Source organism: Hibiscus syriacus, unplaced genomic scaffold (assembly GCF_006381635.1).
Source record: "Hibiscus syriacus cultivar Baekdansim isolate YM2019G1 unplaced genomic scaffold, ASM638163v2 tig00110387_pilon, whole genome shotgun sequence".
Lineage (NCBI taxonomy): Eukaryota > Viridiplantae > Streptophyta > Magnoliopsida > Malvales > Malvaceae > Hibiscus > Hibiscus syriacus.
In genome coordinates, this window is record NW_024062717.1 from 581,652 (window position 1) to 606,686 (window position 25,035).

Sequence of the window (25,035 nt, forward strand, 5' to 3'; positions counted from 1 at the left end):
GTTTTTTGCTGAAAAAAATATGGAACGACACATGATTTACCTATGTTTTTAAAATCGGACCGAACTTTAAATCGGTGAAGGTACTGGTTCACTGATTGAATCGCAGTTGAACCGAGTTGAATCATTTTATATAAAATAATATTTTTTTTAATTTTACATAATATTTAAAGTAATATTAATATATATATATATATATATATATAACACTCTTTTTAAGTTCACAATATTAAAAGGTATAAAAGTATCACAAGTCATAACATATATAAGTTAAATACCATAAAATCAAATGAAACAAAATGATTCAAATCAACTACAACATAATATTTAAGGTCAATACCTAATGAAATTCATCAACAACTAAATAAAAAAATTATATAATTGATACAAGTATCAATCATCATAATCAAAAAATAAATTTGGAACTGAAAAAATCATAACAAACGACAATCACTTTTGGTACAAATCCTCTATAATGAATTATCCTCTATAATTTTGGTGGGTAATATCTAGTTTGAATTTCACGACGATCACTTTTGGTAGGTAATATGTAGATCCTTATATATATTCTAATTGAGTCTTAGATATGCTCTGATCCTGGATTGAGGGAACCACCCATAACCTAAACTTTCGTGTAAAAAATAAATTATATATATTTAGCAGTTAGTTTTTAATCATTATAAAAATGCATGATTACATGATGTAGTGGTAGAAATTAACACTTTGGATACTTTTATCCTCAGTAAAAAAAATAGAAAGTAACATCAATTATTCTTTATAAAATTAAATTAGACTCTTATTCTCTAAAAAAAATACAGTTTAATTTTTCATTATTTATGAAAAAATTACCTTTTAATTGAAATGTGTCATTTGTCTTTTACTATAGAAGAGAAATAAATAAATAGAAAACAAATTAGAAAATATTTAATTAGCAAAAAATGAAAAATTAGTCCATTAAATCATCATGTTAAAGACAGCTCAATTTCTTAATTACCCCCATATTTCTTTTTGAAGCTTCAAAATTGCTTTTTTTTTGTTGCATTCCGGTTCCTCAAAGTTTTATCTTGATTAATCCAGATCGACCCATATCACACATATAGCTTTGATGGGTGAATCTCCCAATGATTTTTTTTACATACACCATGTCTTGAACTCGAGACCTGCTTAAGTAATATTAAACTACTACTTATCACTTGAACCAACACCGCTAATAAATTTCAAAATTACTTTAATCATTTGAGTATGACACCTAAGTTAGCAGTGAATTATTGTACATTATGATTTGATCCATATAGTCCAGGAAAATGAGTAGTGCACAGTATGAATTGCCTCATTTTAAATTAATTCACCCAAATATTTCTTTTGTTTTATGTTTTATACAACCAAAGAAATGGTACATCGTTTATGTTTTTTTAACACTTGTTTTTAATTTCATGAAGTTAATGTACATTAATTACTATTTAAATTCTAAGAGATAATTGAAATGTCTCAAATTATTTTGAATATGATTTTAAATTATAATTAAAACATGTTATGCAAAGTATATTAATAAAAGTGTAAGAAGAAATTAATACATATTAAAATTCATAATTATTTAAATACAAAGTAATAAAAATATGAAAAATATAATTCATAATAATATTGTTTAAATATGTGACAGGAATTCAAATATGAAGAATATTTATTTATTACTATATAATTCATAATAATTTTATTTTTTATATAAAGTAACAATGTAACATGAATAAACTTGGTAAATTTGATCTGAATTGATTTATCCGAATCGAGTTCGATATAGACTCGAAATGATGACTCAAATTTGATATGAAACCCGAACCGAAATCAACACAAATTTTATATGGATAGATGAAGACTCAAATCGAAAATAATCTAAATTGAAATAATCCAAATCGAAAGTAACTCAAACCGAAAGAATCCAAATTTTATTTATCTAAATTCTATCCGAATCGGATATCAACTTGATTTTATCCTGATAATTAAGTAAAAGTGATTGAATAGTTTATTATTATCATCATCTCGTTTTTAGTAATGTAATAAATAACAAAATTGTAAGCTAAAAAAAATCAAACTTTATATATATATATAATTATGTATTAATTAAATATCTAAGTTTAAATTAAAATATGCAATTAAATATAATCAAAATAAACTCAAATTAATTTTAACCTATTATTAATTAAGTAATTAATTGTGATATTTTTTATCAAGTCAATAATTTTTATGTAATTCAATTCTAATTTCATAAAATTATAATAACTATATCATCTAAAACTTATTAGAACTTTATTTAATTTATTATTTATTATTTTTATAAATTTAATAATGATTCATTAATTTAATAAATATTTTTATTTTGTTAATTAATGAACTAAAAATATTAAATTAATTTCTAAACCATTTAAATAATAGTTTATTGATTAAATATTTCATTTTAGACTCCATTAAATAATGATACAAAATTATTAAATTAATTCCTAAACCAATTAAATTCAATAAACCGATTTTATTGATCCGACCCGAAAACGAATCAATTTGATATTAGCCCGACCTTTCATATTGACCCTAATCGAAAATCAACCAATCTATTATTGATCTAAACAAAAAATCACCCGATCTAATATTGATCCGACCTGATATCCAACCCGAACCAATTTACCATAAACACAAACTAAATCCAAATCAAATCTAATCCGGCCCGAATCACTTGAACCGAATGTAAACCTAACCCGATACCCATCCAAATGACCCGTTTACCATCTCTAACAGGAATTTGAAAAACAGTTCCATCTTTACATAGGTTTTCGTCTTACAACTTCATAATTTGTTTTAGCTCTAAGGGGGGACCAGACCATGAATATGGCTCAATAAGCCCAAGTAAACGAATCCTTCTTACGTTCTCAACACAGTCCAAACCATCCTAAATTGAGAATTCTAACTACATCACCTCTTGAATGTGCACACAATTTGGCTATTAAAATCAAATACAAAAATATTGGAGCCATACAAAACTTGGAAATACCCTAATTATTAATAAATTCAGGGTATCTACAAAACCAAAATGAACACAACTTCAACCTCTCAATTTCCCAATACCAAATCTTGTATTTAACAATTGCCATTCTCTCTTCCTACATCGTAGCACTCAGCAAGACGACAAAGAAAAATAAATAAAAAATAAAGACTATGTACCCATATTAGAATATGTACATTTGCAGGGCCATTTACCGTTTATCCTCTTGTGGTGGGGGATGGAGATGAACTAGGTATCATCCAACTGCATCTTCTTCGCGTGTCCATGATAGCATCATGTCTTCTCTTACATTTTTTTCATTGCCTCTTGTTACTGCAGCTCAATCATTTCCATCTCCATTCTTAACTCCTCATCTTCAGAATCATCACAAGGAGATGAAGATACCGGATTCATCGACTTACTCTGAGCGTCGACCGATAATTCTGCTCCATCACTGCCCATAGGCCCTGATTCAGCAGACATTAGCGATTGAATGGAGCTAGGTTTATCATTCAAATCATTAGAGTTCGCAGAACTTAATGACTTCTCAGAACAAGAATTTTCTGCCATCAAATTGGCACAAGACACTTTTCCATTATATTTCACAGAACAAGGACCTTGCTTTGTTGATTCATCAGATGCTCCTAAAGTGATAGCATCATGTTCTTGCATAGAGCGCTGTTTATCTCTTGAAGGTCGTCTTCTAGTTGGAGGAACCAGATGCTCAACGGGAATGCAAGGTTTCCAACTGGGAATGAGATTCAGCAACAACAAATCAATCAATTCTGCTATGAACACAACATTTTGATCCGCTAGTTCCAGTTGCTCAACCATTTCACTTGAAACTGAGAGGGAAGTATCACTATCAAGGAAGAAGAGAAAATGAATATTTCTCACACGACCTACATATATGAAACAAAGTAAAAAGTAATTAATGTAAAACTACAAAGAAAGTCAGAGTTGAGATGATTCCCATCAAGACTAGTTTTTTACCATTCTTATCAGCTATTCGAAGTATTAACGATACAGAGTTTTCATCGTTTGTCTCTCCTTTTAACATGAAAACGTTTCCTTTGTTTGTCCTTCGAACTTCAATGCCTGAGGAATTATCAAGAAATTTGATAACAGGCAGCTCGCTATCACTATTAAGATCCTTCATGGAAGGTCTATTCTTTGTGGAAGTAGGTGCTTCTGACATGAGGCAGCGATCTCCAAAGCCTCCCATTTTGGGCATAACAATATCAGGGAGTGGTAAAGGATGATTCTTTGCTGATGCATTTGCTTGAAGAAAGGGATCCATTAAAAGCTCCTTCGCGGATAATCTTTGAGGCGCTGGAACCAAACACTTCTCAATAAATAGTTTCATCTCTTGATCATTAACCTTAGAAAGCGCAGCAGGCTTTATTCCCTATAAAATTTGAAGAAGTAAAGGTATATAGAAGGATAGGGTTAACCAGTATTCTCAAGCTAAAGTAATCGAAGAACTTACAGATGAAACTTTTTTATATATCTGAGCTGAGTTTCTACACTCACTGTAAGGATATTCAAAAGTCACCATCTCCAGCATGCACATTCCAAAGGAATAAATATCAACCAACTCATTGTAATTCCCATCATACAGCTCAGGTGCCATAAACTCGGGGGTTCCTATCCATAAAAAGATTCAGGGATTTGGTGTATGGCAGTCAAAAACAGGATAGATCAACATAAATGAAAAATCAAGAAAATGAGCATACCAATGAACATACAGATATAAAATAATAAACTGAGGTGAAATGAAAATATACCTATTACACTTTAGCATTAGATTGCTACAAAACCATAGCCAACCCAAGATCACCAATTTTAACTTCACCTTGGTTTCCATTGATGAATACATTATCACACTTCAAATCCCTATGTATAATCGGTGGGTCATGGCTATGCAGATATGCTAAACCAGCTAAAATCTGTCTTGCCCAAATCTTCACTGCTTTCATATCAACCTTCTTGTGCTTCTTACGGTACCTAAATCACATATCACACACATTCATCACAAGGATAATTTAATCATAAAACAAAGAGTGGGACTTCAGGGGGATATGAATATGATAGGAGTGAACTTACTGCCTGAGGCTGCCTGAGGTGAACAACTCAGTTATATTGACAGTCTTCTTTTTATCATCAATCCAAGAATTGAAAAACTGCACGATATTACTATGTTTCAACAATTTCAAGAGTCACACTTCAGAATACAGTCTCTCCAAGTCTTCTGGCTTCTGTAGGACCTCATCAATCCGGACTTGGCTCCATGCAACTTCAATGCCATTAGCTTCATCAAATGCTTTGTAACTGGTTAGTTAATAAATTAAGGAAAAGGATACAAAGAAAATATAAATCCAATCGTAAAATGATTTTCTTGTTTCTGCTTATATCACTGCTTTATCACCAAATTAATTAAACAGTACAAAACAGGCATGTTTGCAAAAACAAAGTAATAATAGCCCCAATCCCACAGATTCAGGTAAAGGATACACTGTCTCGAAGGCACCTTTCCCAAGCACTTCATTATACTGTTTAGAAAATATATTAGTCAACAAGGTGAAACAATAGTGGCCAACAGCATAACATTTAGTTTGGTTGTAGAAAGAATGCAGGATAATTGAATGATTAAAATAGACTGAAAAATTCAAATATTGTAAACGAAAGAAAACCAAAATGAATGAACTGCAAACAACCTAAGATTTTCTAGTTGAAATATTCACCACCTCTTTTAAATGAAAAGCCAAATCAGCTACAAAACATTATTGAAAACTCTCTCTCTCATTTTCATTTGCTCACACAACAACCGAATAGAAGTTAATAAAAATTTCAACTCAACTGATCAAGAAAATATTTACCCTTATGTATCGAGAAGTTGGATCAATCTCAAGAATGTCAGGATCAGGGGGCTCCGCATGTGCACCACCGTCTTCTGCAGTTCCAGTTCCTACCATTTTCTAAGCCTAAAATTGCATCTTGTACTGCAAAATCACCCAAAAAAAAGAATCAAAATAAATATCTAGGGTCACTTCAATTCAACATGACCAAAATCGATCAATCAAATTAAACCCTAGCGGCCTAGCCTTATTTAGCTATCATTAAGTTCTGAAAAATTACATAACAATTAACAGGCAGATGTATATACATGAAACTTACAACACCAAAATTCACCAAAAATTAAAACCTAGAATTTAACCCTGATACCAGATGAGTTTAAACACATTGTGCAATTGTAATCTTTAAACATCAGCATTAAATGAAAGAAATAAAGGAAGTTCCCAAGGCAATTTTGGGTAATAATTTTAGCTATACATGTTCCGTTTCCGTTGCCTCCCAAACACTGAAAAAAGGTAAAGCACACGGCGAATCCAAAAAGTAAATAAACGAATCAAAAAACAATACCCATTCTTACGTAATGGTTGTACGTTAAAGTAAAATTATGTATTTTGATTTTCATGCACTCTTTCACTTTTCGATCAAGGAACCAACACAAACAAACAATCGTAAAACCCGATCAGAATTGAATAAACCAATTACATCTCCATTCGCCAACCGAATCGCTCGAAATGAAGCAAAGAAAGAAAGAAAGAGAAGAAAAACAGTGTCGTTTTGGTAGTTGAATTGAAAGCAATCTCTCGGTTTTTATTTTAAAAAAACTAGCTCAAGATTGCCTTGGCAGTTCAAACAACAAGCGTCCTCTATTTATACTCCTCTCTAATGTCATTCGCCTGGTATCGGATATAGAGAAATTCTACCGTATGAGAGACTTCTTTTATAACCGAGACCGGTTTTATAGGCGAAATGATTAAGAAAATACGGTATCAGAAATATTATTATTTTTTAATATTTATGATAAAAAAAATTATCTAAAATATTATTAATTTTATTGAAAATATTATTATTAAACATTTTACTGGGTTTATTAACATATTCGGTAAAATACTATCTAAAATATTATTTTTCTACTGAAAATATTAATATTAGGCATTTTACCAGAAATGTTAAAAAATATTAATGTTTCAGGTAAAAAAAATAATGTTTTAGGTAATTTTTTTACTAAAAATATTAAAAAATAATAACATTTCTGGTAGTACCTTTCATTAGTTATATATTAAGATTGTTGTACGGTAGAACTTCTCCGGATATAAAAAAGTTCTATCGTACGTGAGACTTCCCCGGATATAGATGGAACTAGGAATGTATTAAAACTGAATTAAAGTATTTTTATTTTTTATAAATACAACTTTTCTAATCTAAGGAGTAAGATAATTTTTTTTTATTTTTTTAAAAAAAATCAATATTAATTAATACTTAAAAAATATTCCGCCTATACGATTTCAACTTTTAAAAAAAAATTAATTAACTACTGATATATTTTTAGTTTAAAATATTATCTAATTTATATCATATCAAATATATTAAATTTTGGTTTTAAGGCTCAATAAAATATTAAATTAAAAATCAACACTCAATTAGTCTAGTGGGATAAGATACTAGATTCTTTAAATAATGTTAGGGGTTTGAATCCTAACTTTTACGAATGGAGCAAACTGGGTTGGGAGGGTCACCAGTGATTAATTCAAAAAATATTAAATAAATTCAAAAATGGCCGTTTGGATTATGAATGTGTATATTTATAATATTTGATTTTTTTTTCTTGTGATTCATATAATATTTATATTTAAATATTAAAATTGTTACTCGTCTTGGCTTTAAATAAATCATGTTAGATATTTATTATTTGAATCTGTATTATTTATAATTTGAAAATACAATTCACTTTTAGACTCAAGTACAGAGAATATGTTTGGATTTGAAAATTGATCATCCAAATTTTAACAAATTTAAATACTCGCCATAAGATTTAAAATTTTAAATTCAATTTTAATTTTTACAAATTTGAATGTTTAATGAATAATAATATTTAATTTAAATAACAATATTCAGATTATTTATACATAAAAGAACAGATTCTAATTTGTAGACCGATTTGTATAAATTGCAGTCAACTCTAAAACTAATCATATTGTTATGCGTGAAATACCAAAATCGTATTTTTCTTTTGGTATTATCACAAGATTAAATACTACAAAGGCTCGATACGAGGACAATCTTCTCAATCCAGTTTGTCCAATCCGTAAACGTCATAATTTGAATCCTTAATCTTGTTTCTTTCAAAGTTTCTTCTTATTTCAGAAGATTTTCAAATATCATTTATTTGGTCCTCAATTGACCAACCTTAAAATATTTAACCTCCACTATATTCTATATATACCAAACTTGACTGTTATTAACAAGAAGAAACTGATGCAAGGTTCAGCCAATCTCTACCCTACAGCCTCACCTGGCGGATTTCTTCTACAAAACAGTCAGCTCTATCATCTGGAATTCAGACACATTGTTACCCATCTTTCATCATCTTTATGTCCCACAATTCCAGGGTCATTTTCAAAAAAAAAATAAGAGCTTGGAAAGCCATTTAAATTTAAAGCTGCAACAAACATCATCAACCTGTTTTCACTTTCCCAACAATATATACGGGATATGATCCAATTACATAATATAAAACTTTTTAATTTTACATTGATTTATGACTATTGAATGAGTAAAAATAGATGACGAAGTATTTACTAAAAAGTCATCCGTTTATTTTCACGCATCTAACAGTCCTAAATCTATGTAAAGCTAAAATGTTATATATTGTCTAAGTGGATCCTAACCCTATATATGTATGGGTCATAGAGAAATAAATTTGTGTTCAGAGTGCTAATCCTGGCACTAAAAGAACTGCAAACATGTTATGAGTTTGAGATGGTGACAGGTCAGGTTCCATATCTAGAGCAACATAATTCACATTTCTATAATATAGATAAAACAATAGAGCAAGCAATGCTTAGAGTAAAAAGTATAAATAGGTCTACTAAGAATGGCATCCAAACATCACTTTTGCATACTGAAGATAAATCTTTCATGATGGTAGAATAAGAATAAAGTAAAAATTTCAACTACAATACGAAAGAGAAATGGCAACCTAAAGATTACTTATGTTGTACCAAAGTAGGAAAAATTTGCCACACCACTGGCAAAGTCACTGTCGTCATCCAAGCTTTAGTTTATACCTTCGAACTGCCTTCAAACCAACTCAATGGGAGACCGATATAAAATTGATACGGCTGACCGAATGCCTTTGGATCATGATGTACGCAATGTAGCCAATAACTTTTCTGTGTAAGGGTCTCAAGTTTTGAAAAAAAAAATGGATGTGTTGCATTTTCCGGTCTGTGGGCTCTCAATTTGCTAGCTTCGAATCATAGAATGTGAAAACTTAAACTAGGGTGCCTGATATGGATTTAAGGTCATACATTTAACAAGTAGCAGCCTGTGTTACTGCACAGAAATACCTCAAATAAAACAGGCACAAATTCCACGCAGCTTTGTCTCCCATGTCCATCTATAATCACTCGATCTTTCTAAGAGTGTTAACGTAAGTATAACTAGAAAATGAAATGAAAAGCTTTCTGAACCTGCAAAACCAACATTCAGAAAATAAAGAAAATGGTTTCAAAAATATACCAAACATGCTATGGAGTTTGAAAAAGAAAATGTCGAATCAAGAAGACGATCCAAAGAGACCTAATAATGAGGAATCTGTTATGATTAATCAATGACTTATATAACTATGTTCATAAACAAAACCATTAGTAAATTGCAAAAAGAAAATAAGGAATGTTATTAAGTTTTTACAAACATTGACCACACTCAATTCTATTAGTTCAGACTTTTTTGGGAAACATACATACCAAGCCCATTGGCTCATGTGTTGTGCCATTGCCAGGAAGCTCTTCCGTGGATGCTCATTAAGCAAGCAATGCCTTAGACCCCTTGGATGTCGCATGACATCTAAATTTGACATCCAGATGTCGAACAGTCCACTATACTTGCGCAACATGTTTATACTCACCTAAAAAAATTGAAGGCAGAAGTATCATAATTCAAAAATAAAGGGAAAACCCCAGAAATAACCTAATTTGTTAAATCACATATAGAGAGAAATTTATTCAGGCCACTGATTTCTTCAAGGGTCTTTCTCCTCCACTCAATGCAATAACTTGGCCAACAACCTCTGGTTTCTAGATTAACTCAACAAGAAAATCATTTCATTGGATCCCAGAGAACAAAAAAAGAAGGAAAGTTGTTTCAACTTAAATTTAGATCAAACAAAAGGGGAGAAAAATACGAGAACTTAGTAGTGGCAAAATTGATGCTAGTAAAACTTCGATCATGAAAAAAATAGTTAGGTAACTTTGTACAAGAATGCAAAGCAGTGTAGTTTCAGGAAGGAAAAGCTTGTACAAAGACAGGCCAATATGGACAAAAAATAGCTACAACTTATAAGACCTAAACCAGAAACTGGGTGTGCTGACCTCTTCTTTTCCTATTGCTACTCAACTTTTATGATCAGCAATGGGTTCAGGGGCATAAAAAATTAGGGCATATCAAACCCTTAGTTTTTTTATATAATTAAATAATAAAAGTAGGAAATGAACTGAGATTTGAAAATGAAGTTTGTCAAGTAAAAATTAATGAAGAAAAGATTTCATGCAGTAAGTGGAACCAAACTAACAACCAAAAGAGAAAGTAAAAGGGAAAAACTATTTTTCTTAGCTAATGCCATCTTTAACAGGAAAGGCTAAAAACGGTAGAAAGGCAACTTACAAGTTCCCAGGCTTCAATATTTCCTGGTGAAGAATCATGCAGGAACTTGCTGTGCATATAAGACAAAGAAGAGTTAAAAAGAATTCAGAGTGGAATCGAAAACCATTATTATTAGTGGTGACCCTTTTTCTTATTATTGGTGAAGAACTTCCAAATTGAACCAAAAGATTGTTGGTGACTTAGTTTTGCTGCTTAGTATTGTTGAGGTAGATACAAAGTCAATCTGATTTTTTTTAGGTTTACATAATTTAAAGTATTAGTGTTACTTGTAAAAATATTGTTACTACAATGTCCAATTCTCCTTTCAAATCATAATGAAAAAAAATGATGAAAATGGTGAGTTTCTAAAGCAAGATATAGGACATACACTCCATCTAGAAATGGTAGAAATAGTCTAGAGGACCAGATACAAAAAGAATAAATCTTAAGCCCTTGTAATTAAGAGCTCAAGCATTAAATAGTTATATAAAAGCAGTAGGACATTTATTTTCTCCAAATGTTTTATGCTATGAATGTCTAAAATTTTACTTCTGTGCAATTGAGTTGAAAAACATAAAATGATTTGAACTTACCGTACCCCATAATGCACATCACCATGGTTGCAATGACCCGAAACACCATAGCTATCAAATGTAATAATCTGAAAAATAAATGGAAGCAATAATAAGAGAAATAGGAAATGGAAGTTCTTAACAAACAAGCAGTAACAGAAAACTTTCAAATGATGCATATTGCTCCAACTCCCAAATACATGCATCTCTTAGCCTAACTTGGACAGTTGGACATTTTATACAGTAACCTTAAAAAAATAAACATCATCTTAAATGAAGTAAAACAACCAAGCATGTAGGCAAAAAAAACAACAGTAAAGAATGTACCACATCAATCACGTGACCATAAACCTCCTCTTCAATGATATTTGCCAATAAATCATGGTTCCAGACTTGGTCAAAACCATCCTGATATGAAAAATCATATTATAAAATCCTATTAATTCGTTTTATCAATTAACAATAGACTCAACATTTGATAGTCCTGGTGCTATATCCATCAAAACAAGGTTTGGATTTTTCACTGCATAAGAAAAAGCATCAATTTCCCAAAAACAAACATACCTAATCATGAATAGAGCAGTTCAAAATCCATAAACTAAAATAAAGAGACTTAATAGTATAACCTGCAAATCTGGGTGGTCCAAAACCTTCACTCGATCAAGTTGAACCTGAATTTACAAGTTTTAAAAAGCTAATAGCATAGTTGGTAGATGAAGTTGAAAATAGTTCATGAGATGCAAGGATATTTTGTAGCTAGAGAAACCCAGAATCAGGTTGTTGTAGGCATTAGAATACATGGATTACTTAAGCAGATAGACCCCAACTATGCTTTGTAGGATAATAAGATCACCTTGTGAATTACACAAGCACGATAAAGCTCATCTTTTCTATTGCTTCCCATGCCATCTGTGTTGCCTGCACAAAGAGAAGTAATCAAGTCACATAATTCCATGGGTGGAGGAAAAGGAACACTATCTTTGTAAAACACATGACAACATTTTCGTTTCTGACCCCTACCACGTTCTTTCCCTTTTGAGACATAGATGGTGTGGCTGGACATATAGTCTAATGGCAATACACAAAACTACCACTTGGCATGGGAAAACGGATTTAAACCACCATAAACTAAAAGAAGAGAGAGATGAAAATAGAATTTCCCCCAGAAATAGAATAGAGTATTGTTAATGCATATCCCGAGGTATTGAGTTGACTACATTACATTAGTATCGCCTAATAAACCCTCTGAAAATGCAATGAACAAAACATTTTGTGAAAGAGATTGATTACAACTTAACCTTTTCTGGGTGGCTTACAATTTTACAACTACCAATAGAAGTTCTTTAGAAGCTTAAGGCCCTTGAAATATAAAGATGAACAATCTCTAGAGATACCATCCTTTATCCTTAAAGCCTTGCATCTAGCAGTCAAAACTACATCTTTAGCACAATTTGGAAATAAGAGACATATTTTTTATTGTCAGTCGACCACATAATTCTTTTGCAACTAAGTACCTAAGATCCTACAGTTTTTTAATGCATATACTACGGAAAACTCACTCTCAGTTGTTGACTACAGTAGGCATTTACTTACATAGAGATGAAAGCTCACATTTGAAATGAGAAAGATTCAGAAGAAAAATTCCCAGACACAAGAAATATTAAAAAATAAAAAATGTTCAGGCCACATAAGGATGAAAATGCCAATACCAATAGACATGCATAAATAGGTAAACACTGTGCCATCTTGAAGTCAGATAGTTTATTGTTGGTGAAAAGAACCTGCAACAGAATACGAATATACGACATCATCATAATAAGCTGATTTAAATAACATCCATAAATGAAACTTCCATAACAAAAACTGATCTGCAGGAGTAAAGCTGTCACTTGTATCATATCACATACAATTTAAGGGGAAATATATTAAATCAAATCAACCAATTACATATGAAATTGTACTGGCTGCTGATAGTATCCATGAATTCCCTCAACAATCCATTCTCATCCGCAGAATAAAGAATTTCAAATTGAAACATGAACTATAACAACCTAAAGCAAATGTGTGTCTGGATACAAAAGCAACTACTAATATCATGAAAATTTGAAAACAACAAATATACTAATTGTACAGTAATTGATATAATGCATTCAGTCAGTAGACCATTGTCTGATATTATCGACAAATTCACTAAAAATCCAAATGGTCGATAGAATAAAGAATTTATAATTGATACATGAAACTATAACATAAATAAAAAGAAAAGGTGTATTTGGATACAAATGCAACTACTAATATTTATGAAAAAAATTGAAAACACTAAAAAAATGCACGAGTTTACTCACACACACACTGAATATACAATTACTGAAAAAACGCATTTAGTCACTCGATGATTTTCTGATTCATTCGATTTTAGTTTTAATAGCTTTCAAATTTCAGAAAACAAAATGCATAAAGATGAGTAAATGAAACAACCAAGCCAGAGGTCCTTTCAATCTACAAATAGGAAATCAAAGAGATGTTTTCAGAAACTTACATGGACTCATCATCAGGGTGAGCAACAACCAGCAAGACATTCTTCTTGTGTAGAGGTGAACCTGGATTCAATGTGGAAACAAAATAATAATAGAAACAAAATTAACATAATTTTTTATGGAAGAAAAATCTAAACAAGGTGGAGCAACCTTCATTTAAAAATGTGGGCTTTGAATGAGAGAAGAAAATCTTCCAAAGAGAAGCTAACCAAACAAACAAAATTGGAAGAATGATCAATATCCATCCCATACGCAATAAACACAGTACTACGTAAAAAATATTCAGAAAAATACACAATCAAATATTTATAATATGAAATCGGCCGGCGGGAGAATGAAAAAGAACTGGGAAGGAGAAGGAAACAGTGAAAAGTACAAAAACAAAAGATCGAATCAAATTTCTAAACGACGCCGTTGTAGTGCTGAAATTTCAGGAAAGAGTAAAGGTGGGCGAGATTTTAGCAACAAACTTAATTTATTCGTAAATGTAAGATTCACAAAAATACCAAGTGTTAATTGAAAATAGGCTTTAACCAATTCAACATGTCCTAAAAAAATATAAAAAATATCAATTATGTAATTTTTTTCATTTATTTTAATACTCAAATTGCACGAATCGACTTACTTCAGTGGTTAAAGAAACCGATGTTATTTTTAGAAGTTATGGATTCAAGCACTACTAACTGCAAAAGTGATTGAATGTTCATTACCAAATGATTGAGAGTACTTAAAAAGATATTACATTGTAATTACCATTAGCTTAATAAAAAAATACTCAAAATTTTAAGATAAATAAAATAGATCATTTAATTGACATTGATTGTTATATTATTATATTAGTGTGATCATTAAACTTAATAAAATATCTAAAAGGAATGTGTTTATAAAGATTAAAACTCACAAGAACAAAATATTTATAAGAGAATAGGAACAAAGAGTGAAAAGTTCTTCTCTTGTGTTTGATTGCTTGGATAGGTGTTCTAACCCTTCTTCAAGTGTATTGAACTTGTATTTATATGTTGGAATGAGTTTGTGGTCGTTCTTAGTCGTTGGGAGTGATTTGGAGCTGTTGGAGATATTTTTCTCTGCAAAATAAAAATTCACAGTACAGAGGGTATCGGTACTCCTATAGGGAGTATCGGTACTATCTTTGTTATTTTTAAATAAAACTAGCCGTTGGGTCTAACGGTATCAATACTAAGCCTATGGTATCGATATTACTATATAAAGTAGTATCGATACCCCTTTGGGTATCGGTACCATTTTTGCATTCTGAAATTTGAGTAATATTGGTAGTATCGATACTACCTAGTAAGTATCGATACTTCCCTTACCTTTGATATCGGTGCCATATGAACAGTACCGATACTATTTATGAGGTATCGATACTGTAAGAACAATATCTGTACTTCTTGTCCAGAAAAGCCTTTTGTGCTCAATTCCAAGTTAAATGGACTTTGAATTATTTTTGAAAAAACTTTAAAAACTTTGAATAAATTAAATTCAAGTCCAAAAACATTTTGCCTTAATTTGTTATATCAAAATATAGTTCAACAATATCCCTTTTTTTGACATAACAAAACATTTGAAAAATTATTTTTGGCAAAAGTTCCCCTTAATAAAATATTTAATGAAAAAGATGACTATAGTTGGAAAATGTTCAGCTCCCCCTTTTTCATTGAGAAATTAATTTTTTTAAACACATATTTCTCTCCCTTTTTGTTATATAAAAAATAATTCAACTTTAAAGTTCAAAAAATAACATTGGAGAGTAAGTGGTAAATTTGACATTAAAAGCATTTGAAAAATCAAAAGCTCTCCCTAAAAAATAACATTCCAAACAAACATTTTACTTCAAAAGCTTAACACTTAAAAGAAATTGAATTTCAACAAAGATGAACAAACATGTTAGTAGCATATGAAATTCAATATTTCAAAGTCTAAAAATATTTTATGCAATACCAATTGTTGAAATTAAGTGCATGTGCATAAAACTATCCAAAAATGTTATGCATTAAAAAAATTGATATCAATTGTTATAGATATCATTTTCATTTTAAACCACGTGCATAAACATTTAAATTTAGGTCAAAAATTAAAATTTGTAAAATCAAAGTATTTGAAAAATTGATATCAATTGTTAAAGATATATCATTTGCATTTAAAACCAATTTTGATCAAAATTCATTATGATGAACTAAAAAATGATGAGAAATCATTAAAACTTTAAAATGTTCATCATAATACACTTATCAACATACATGAGATGAAAAAAAAAACATAATCATTTAATATCAAAACTCATGCATGCCTAAAAACTAAATGAGCAATCAATTAATCAAAACAAATACATTAAGCTTACAGGTTACCCATTCATTTTCAAGTGTGGCTATAGCATTTGAATATCTTTATTTTCATCACCATTGTTCTCACACACCTACAAGAGACATTTAAGTAGATTTCGGTATCCAAATTACTTTGGATCCTTGGACGTTAGTTTCAATGCCCATTGTTCCCTTAGGAACTCATACTTGTCTAATTTTAAAAAGTTTTTCTTTCTTCAAAGGACAAGTATGTTCCAAGTAACCATGAAAATGGCAATATGAGCATTTTTCCATTTTTAAACATAATGAGTTGTTTTTAGAAATTAATTTTTATTTTGTTAAGGTTTAAAGCTTAACTTTCAAATCAAATTTTTCTTTTTCTAAATCATTGATTTTGACTTTTGAAAGCTCTAAATCATTTTTTCAAAAGTTCATTTTGTTTCTCAAAATCAACTTTTGTTTTCAAAATTAAATCATTTTAAATTTTAAATTTTGAAATTAATTTCTTATATTTGGAATTCATGGTCTCAAATTCCAAATACAACTCATTATAAGCAACTTGTAACTCATCAAAAGAATAAGAATCTAATTCATTTGAGTTAGAAATTACCATTGAATTTTCTCTGATGGCCATGAGGCATAGTTTGGCTACTTCATCTTCGTCATTGGAGTCATATTCATCACTCAAAGCCGCCACAAATGTCTTTTTCTTGCTTGATCTCTTCTTCTTTAGGAGGGGGCAATCATACTAAACATGCCCCGTTCTTTGATAATTGAAACACACCGGGGGACTCTTCTTCTTGCTGATTCATGCTTCACTTCCTTGGAAGTCATGAATCTTTTGAACCTTTTGAAGAGATTGGCCATCTCTTCATCATCATCATTGTCTTCATCCACCTCCTCGCTTGAATCTTGATTGCTCTCATTGGTGGATTTGAAACCAATGCCTACCTCATTCTTCTTGTTTTGCTTCTCTTTATATTCTTCCTCTTCTTTCACCATCAACTCATGAGTGAGAAGAGAACCAGCCAGCTCATCGAGAGTGAGAGACTTTAGATTATTAGCCTCAATGATCGTCGTCTTCTTCGATTGCCAAGAATTTGGAAGAGAGTATATCATCTTCCTCACAAGCTTCTCAGTAGGGATTACCTCTCCAAATCCCTTGAGACTGTTGACAATTACGGAAAATCTATTCGTCATAGCTTTGATGTCTTCATCCGGTTTCATCTTGAAATTTTCGTAGCTATGGTTAAGAAGACTTATCTTGGTTTCCCTCACTTCATCGGTTCCTTCATGAGTGACTTGGAGCCGTTGGGGATGTTTTTATCTGCAAAATAAAACTGCCCAATATAGAGGGTATCGGTACTCCTATAGGGAGTATCGGTACTACCTTTGTTATTTTTAAATAAAACTAACCGTTGGGCCTGACGGTATCGATACTAAGCCTATGATATCGATACTACTATGTAAAGTAATATTGGTACCCCTTTGGGCACCGATACCATTTTTGGATTCTAGAATTTAAGCAATGCTGGTAGTATCGATACTTCCCTTACCTTTGGTATCGTTATCATATGAACAATATCAGTGTTATTCATGAGGTATCGATACTATAAGAACAGTATCGGTACTTCTTGTCCAGAAAAGCCTTTTGTGCTTAATTCCAAGTTAAATGAACTTTGAATTAATTTTGAAAAAAATTTGAAAACTTTGAATAAATTCAATTCAAGTTCAAAAACATTTTACCTTAATTTGTTATATCAAAATATAGTTCAACAATATATATATATATATATTCATCAACAATATAGAGAGATGAGTATTTGATAAATGAGAGATTTTTTGGTGATTAAGTATTTGACTCTATAAATATAGATTAAGTCTTAAACTTTAAAAATATGAGAGAAAATTATTTTAGAGAGATGTAATTCTTTTGTAGTGTAAATTTTAGAGTTTACGTTGCATAGATGAGTTGTAGGGATATTAGAAAAGCGTTTTGTAATAATAAGTTTTTAAGATAATGATGTTGATCTATGTTTTAAAATGTTTTGATATAACAAATTAAGGCAAAAAAAATTTGGACTTGAATTGAATTTATTCAAAGTTTTCAAATGTTTTCAAAAATAATTCAAAGTCCATTAAAAAAGGATTTGAGAACAAAATGGTTTTCTGGGTAAGTAATACCGATACTGTTTTTACAATATTGATACTATATGAACAATATCGATATTGTTCATGTAGTACCGATACCAAAGGTAAGGGAAGTATATATACTCTCTATATAGTATCGATACTACCAACTTGCTCATATTCCAGAATGCAAAATAGATACTGATACTCAAAGGAGTATCGATACTACTTCACATAGTAGTATCGATACCATGATTATAGTATCGATACTGATCAGACCCAACGGCTAGTAACGGCTAACTTATTTAAAAATAACAAAGGAAGTACCGATACTCATTAAAGTAGTACCGATACTCCTTGTTCTGTGCAGTTTTATTTTACACGAAATTTCATCCCCAACGGCTAGAAACGACCACAAACACATTCCAATATTTAAATACAAGTTCAAGACACTTGAAGAAGGGTTAGAACACCTATCCAATAAATCAAACACAAGAGAAGAGCTTTTTATTTATATTTTCCTTTCTTTTGTAAATATTTGTATTTTTGTGAGCTTTAATTTTGTAAATACCTACCTTAAAGAGGTTTTCTTGTTTACATTTCTTTTCGTTTTGTAAAGGGGTTTTGGTTCTATCTTAGCCAATTGAAAAGATAGGGAGTTGTAAAGGTTACTCTTGATCCTTGAAAAAGAAAGAACAAATTAGTGGACTTGTTGGAAAATCCTAAGTGAGGAGCTTAGGTAGTGGATGTAGAGTTCATTGAGGAAGTTGAACCACCATAAATCTATGTGTATTATTTTCTTTATCCTTTTAAATCTCCTTACTCCCTAAGTTTTTATCAAAAGCCAATTCACCCCTTCTTGATAATTTTTTCGGTTGTTCAATCGAGCTTCTTCATTCCTAACACATGGGATATCATATGTTTATACTATCCATGATCTTTATGCTTATAGTGAATTAGTTGTTCTTCTCATTCATGAAGGTAGGGGTGAGTAAACATCGACTCTAAAAAATTGAAATTTTTTACTCGATTTGACGCTAAAAACTTAACTCTTGTTGAAATTGTTTAAATAAAGTTCAAGTTATAAAACAAAACACGAATAACTCAAAAAAACTTGAAATTTTTAATAATTAGTGAATTAATTTTTAAGTTTGAGTCGAGTCTCTAAACTTGATATGATATGATATATATATATATATATATATATATATATCAACAACAATAAGCAGAAGTGTTAGGTCCAGGGACGGATTTGTCGAGAACATTGGAGGAACTTATGCCCTCAATTTTTTTATATAACAATAATTTTAATTTATATTAGTTAAAATATTTATCAAATTAATTTAATAATTTTCTAACTTTTACATTAAATATTGAATAAATTCTTATAACTTTAAAATTAAAAGATTTAGCCTATTCCATCTTTTAGCCGTGGCTCCATACCAAATTAGGAGGATGGAGAAGTGTTATTGTAAATCTGATAGTTTTATTTTTCATCCAAGAATTGTAGTTTTAAAAATTTTAATTTTGTACCAATAACAAGATTGTCTAAGTGAGATGATGTACTATATTTCTTAAGCAAAGTTAGAGGTTTGAATTTTGACGTTTGTGAATGAAGCAAACTGGGTTGGAAGGATTACCCTTACCTCTGTAGTACCCAATCTAGATTAGTCAGTCAATAGATCAGATACCAGTGATGAATTAAAAAAATTAATTTTATTTATAATAATTCAGAGGGTATAATCCAAAAATTTGGGGCCAATGGAGATTGCTGTCAATTTTGGTGCGTTGAGTGATAGTCCATTCCAAGTCATTCGCCAAGTCTAGACGCCCACTGATTGGTCAATACAGAAGTTGCGATGAAGGTGCAGAAAGTCATTCTGCCGTGTGAATAGAGCGAACAATTGGTCGCTCCACACGTACGACTTGTCTACAACGAACTTTCAAACCCACTCATGTCTATATCATTTAACTCTGCATTCTATACAAACGGTACATGCAAAATTCTTTCATCTCATTAAACCAAATACACAACCGATTGATTATTCTCTACACAGATACAATGGTCGCCATTTCATTTCTGTTTCTTCTGTGTTTCCTATCCTTTCATCTGCATGCTGTAGCTCAACCAAGGAACTCCAACATAAGTCTGGGTTCATCTCTCACACCTACAGGCCGACCCGCATGGCTATCCCCTTCTGGTCTATACGGCTTTGGGTTTTATTCCCAAGGTAATGGCTATGGTGTTGGAGTTTTTCTTGCTGGTGTTCCCCAAAAGACGGTGGTTTGGACGGCCAACCGAGATGATGCTCCTGTTCCAAGCACTATAAGCTTGGTTCTTACGACCGATGGAAGGCTCGTTCTTCGATCACCGCAAGGACAAGAAGAATCCATCGTCAGCGATTCTTCTCAGAAAATTGACGCGGCTGCGATGCATGACACAGGCAACTTCGTCCTGTTCAATTCTGACAATGACAAAATATGGCAGAGCTTCGATTATCCAACCACTACCATTCTACCGAGACAAGTTCTGTCCGCTGGGAAGGAGCTGTTCTCTAGCGTCTCGGAAACTGATCAGTCAAGGGGTATATTTCGTCTTAAGATGCAGGGCGACGGAAACTTGGTCCAGTACCCTGTGGACACTCCAGACACAGCACCTTATGCTTATTATGCATCTAATACAGCTGGTAGGGGAGATAATGTAACCCTGAATCTCGACGATGATGGCCATTTATACTTGCTAAATTCCACAGACTACAACGTAAAGAATCTAATTCGAGGAGGGTATGAAACAAATAGAACAATTTATCTGATGAAAATTGATCCCGATGGCATTTTCCGACTCTATTCTTATAGACTTAATCAAAATGGGAATAGATCGGTTATATGGTCGAGTACAGATGACAAGTGTGCACCCAAGGGTCTATGTGGGCTTAATGGCTATTGCGTTAATCTAGATGAGGAAGTTGACTGTAGATGTCTTCCAGGATTTGTTCCGGTTATGGAGGGAAACTTCACTGCTGGCTGCCAAAGAAATTTCTCCAGCGACAGCTGCAAAAACAATGATGGGAGAATCCGATATATCATTCAGACAGCAGAGAACACCGTGTGGGAATATACCGAATATTCCAAGTTGTCTTTAAGAACCAGAGAAGAATGTGAGACGACATGTTCCCAGGATTGCAACTGTGACGCTGCCATGTTCAAGGATGGGAAATGCAACAAGCAAAGGCTTCCTTTGAGATATGGGAGAAGGGATATTGGCGATTCAAACGTGGCTTTGATCAAGGTAGGTATAATATCTTCATCCAATGAATCAAGAAAACATGATGATGATGTGGTTAAAGATAGAAAGGGGAAGACTCATAGAGACATTCTAATCATTGGTCTTTCACTGACTGGCTTCTCGATCATGGTGTTGGTAATTTCCATGGCTTTGATTCATAGGAGCCGTGTTTTCAGATACAAAAGGTTTTCTGCAGACGGCGACATGAGATTGTGCGAGAACGTTGCTCCTATTTCATTCAGTTTTGCAGAAATCGAACTGATGACCAATCATTTCCAGGAAGAAATCGGGAAAGGAGCATTCGGGACTGTTTACAAAGGGATGATGACGATCGATGGATCGAAGGTTGTTGCAGTGAAGAGATTGGACAATATATCAAACCAAGGAGAACGAGAGTTTCAAAACGAGATGCAAATCATCGGGAGAACTCATCATCGGAACCTAGTTCGACTACTGGGCTATTGCCATGATGGTGCAAATAGGCTACTGATATACGACTACATGATCAATGGATCACTCGCGGATGTACTCTTTACACCCGAAAGACGACCGGACTGGAACGAGAGAGTCGAAATTGCTCGCAACATAGCTCGGGGTCTCCTCTATCTTCACGAAGAATGCGAGACACAAATAATCCATTGTGACATCAAATCTCAGAACATACTAATCGACGAGAACGGGCAAGCAAAGATATCCGATTTCGGGTTGGCCAAGCTGCTGAAGCCAGACCAAACCAAGACCTTCACTGGGATCAGAGGAACTAGGGGGTACGTTGCACCGGAGTGGCACAGGAAACTACCGGTGACAGTGAAAGCAGATGTTTACAGCTTCGGGGTGGTGTTATTGGAGATCATATGTTGTCGAAGGAGCGTGAACTGGAGCCTTAGTGATGAAGAAGCCGTTCTTGAAGAATGGGTGTACGACTGTTATCAAGCTGGGGAAGTATGGAAGATAGTAGGGGAAGAAGAAGTGGATATGAAACAACTTGAAAGGATGGTGAGTGTAGGACTATGGTGTATACTTGATGAGCCGACGCTGCGGCCATCGATGAAGAAGGTGTTGTTGATGTTGGAAGGGACAGTTGAGATCCCAATGCCTCCGTGCCCAACTTCATTTTTCAGTGCTATGTAACTGTCTGGACAGTGTGGTGTTATCTGCTTCGCAATTTCATGTTTATTTTGTATTTGTTGAAATGCTTTCCTTTGCAATAAATCAAGCTTTTCTTGTTTTAACAATTAACATAACTCTCATAAATCAAGCTTGTGTTTTCTGAATTTGGGGAAGAATGATGTCAATATATAACGGAATGATGTCAATATATTTCGTACGAGTAAACACAAATAAAATTTTATTATGAATACTATTAATAAAATAAACAATTAACATAAAAAATTTAAATTTCAAAATAAACACGTACTCATTAGAAAATACACCTACGTCCGCCATTTACCATATACATTGTGTTTTCTTTTCGTCTTTCTCGAAGAACTTATAAAACATGAATCTGGGTCCAGAACCAGAAGTCACGCATACGTTAAACAATACAAGTGGCTCCCGACAGTATTAAGAGTAGAAGACGTGGTCTAATAAAATTAAAAGTATGCTTGTTTCACTGCAATTAGTTTTTAAAATAATTTAGGCTTAAATATAAAATAAGTGTTCAAGCTATAGTGTTTTTCAAGAATAGGTGTTTATAATATTTTTTAAATGATTCCGGTATCTAATGTTGTAAATATTATCACTTTAGGTGTTCGGACCATAAACGCTGTTAATTTCCTCTGTTAACTTACATGTGTCACATTTTGATAATTTAATATTTTTATTTAAAATTAAAAAAATTAAAATTATATATTTAAAAAAACACAAAAAAATTGAAATAACCCCAAAACTTTGAAAACGTTCATTTCAACTCCAAAACTCGCATTAGCCTCCACCCTTTGCCGTCGACAAGGCTCCACCCAATCTCACCTACCCCGACGATCATTACCCTTATGAAATCGCGATGATCAACGGCCGATAGATGACCAATTGACATTTTGTACCCCGCAAACCTTAGGATGAAAATCGCGATCCCATAAGATTCTGATGGCCAATCGGCGACAACTACGACGACATATGATTCAAAGGATGACATGGACTAAGTCGACGGCAGTGATCGTGGCCGGAAAGGGCGGCGACAGCGGGTTAGGTTAGGATTTAAGTTTTTATGAATTTGGATTGTTTTCTATAATTTAAGAGAAATTAAGATTTTTTTATAAATATAATAATATTTTTAATTTAAAAAAAATCAAAATTATCAGAATGTGACAGTGCCACTTGACAAAGAAAACTAACTACAGTTACGGCCTGGACACCTAAATTGATAACGTTTATAACCATAAGCACCAGAATCATTAAAAAAAATACTATAGACATCTATTCGTGAAAAGTGCTATAATTTCAACACTTATTTTATATTAAAGCCAATAATTTATGTAAGATGAATTATATTTTTATTATAAACTAATTTTTGAAAATTATTTTATGGTGTTTGGATGATACAATGTAAATTATTTCTCACTAATTAATAATTTTTAAAATTATTTATTATAAATATCAAATATTAGAAAAACAATATTACTTATTACAAAAACTTAATATTATTATTTAAAAAATAATAATTTAGGTAATATATTATTTATGTCAATATCATTATTAAAATATCATTATCATAATTTAAAAATAAAAATATTAAGATTTATATATTTCATTAAAATAATAAATATTATTAATCATGTTAATTCTTTATTAATATAATAATAGTATATTAATTCTTTATTAATATAAGGATATTGTATTATATTATATTATTAAAATAATGGATATTATTTATTAAATTATATTTTGAAAATTATTAATAAATAAGAATATTAATAATTCTTATCCTTCTCAATCTTGTTAGACTAGTGGATCCATAGTTTTTTATGGGGGTTTCGTTAGATCTTTTAGGATGCCAACTTGCAGTCATCGTACGAAACGACATTTTGGGGAGGGGCGCATAATGATGGGTGCATTCTTTCTATGTGGATCTAAGGATCACATGGTGCGAGTACTTAGAGGGCTTAGTCCTTCCAACCTTAGAGTTCTTGTATGGTTCCGTCTTCCTCTAGCTATGGTCGTGGTGCTGGAAGTTCTAGTACTAGGTGTCGTAACCGATTTTCGTCTGGGCATGAAAAAAATGGTAGTGAATAAATAAATGGTTCTTATTGAAATGTTTTAGAGTTGTCATCGAATTTTTGGGTTAGGTAAGTCGAATACCTAAAAATCATCTTTTCAAAGAGTTTTTTAAGAAAACATCATTTAAAAGATAAATCGGACTGCGTATAACCAAAAATTCATTTTTTTTAATAATAAAAGTGATTCGTGGTCGGTTATGTTTGGGGAAGGATTAGCACCCCATAAC

The 25,035-nt window shown here is 31.8% G+C and overlaps 1 protein-coding gene and 2 pseudogenes across 1 annotated transcript; 1 reads left to right on the plus strand and 2 right to left on the minus strand.

The window, feature by feature from the left end:
* Positions 1 to 3,246: 3,246 nt before the first annotated feature.
* On the minus strand, positions 3,247 to 6,052 carry LOC120122348 (annotated as a pseudogene).
* A 3,412-nt stretch (positions 6,053 to 9,464) lies between these two features.
* Positions 9,465 to 14,106, minus strand: LOC120122813 (annotated as a pseudogene).
* Positions 14,107 to 20,344: 6,238 nt separating this feature from the next.
* LOC120122398 (G-type lectin S-receptor-like serine/threonine-protein kinase LECRK3) lies at positions 20,345 to 22,796 on the plus strand. The gene has a single exon (XM_039141517.1). The coding sequence runs from the start codon at positions 20,370 to 20,372 to the stop codon at positions 22,722 to 22,724; it is 2,355 nt and encodes a 784-aa protein (XP_038997448.1). The 5' UTR covers positions 20,345 to 20,369; the 3' UTR covers positions 22,725 to 22,796.
* Positions 22,797 to 25,035: the final 2,239 nt, after the last annotated feature.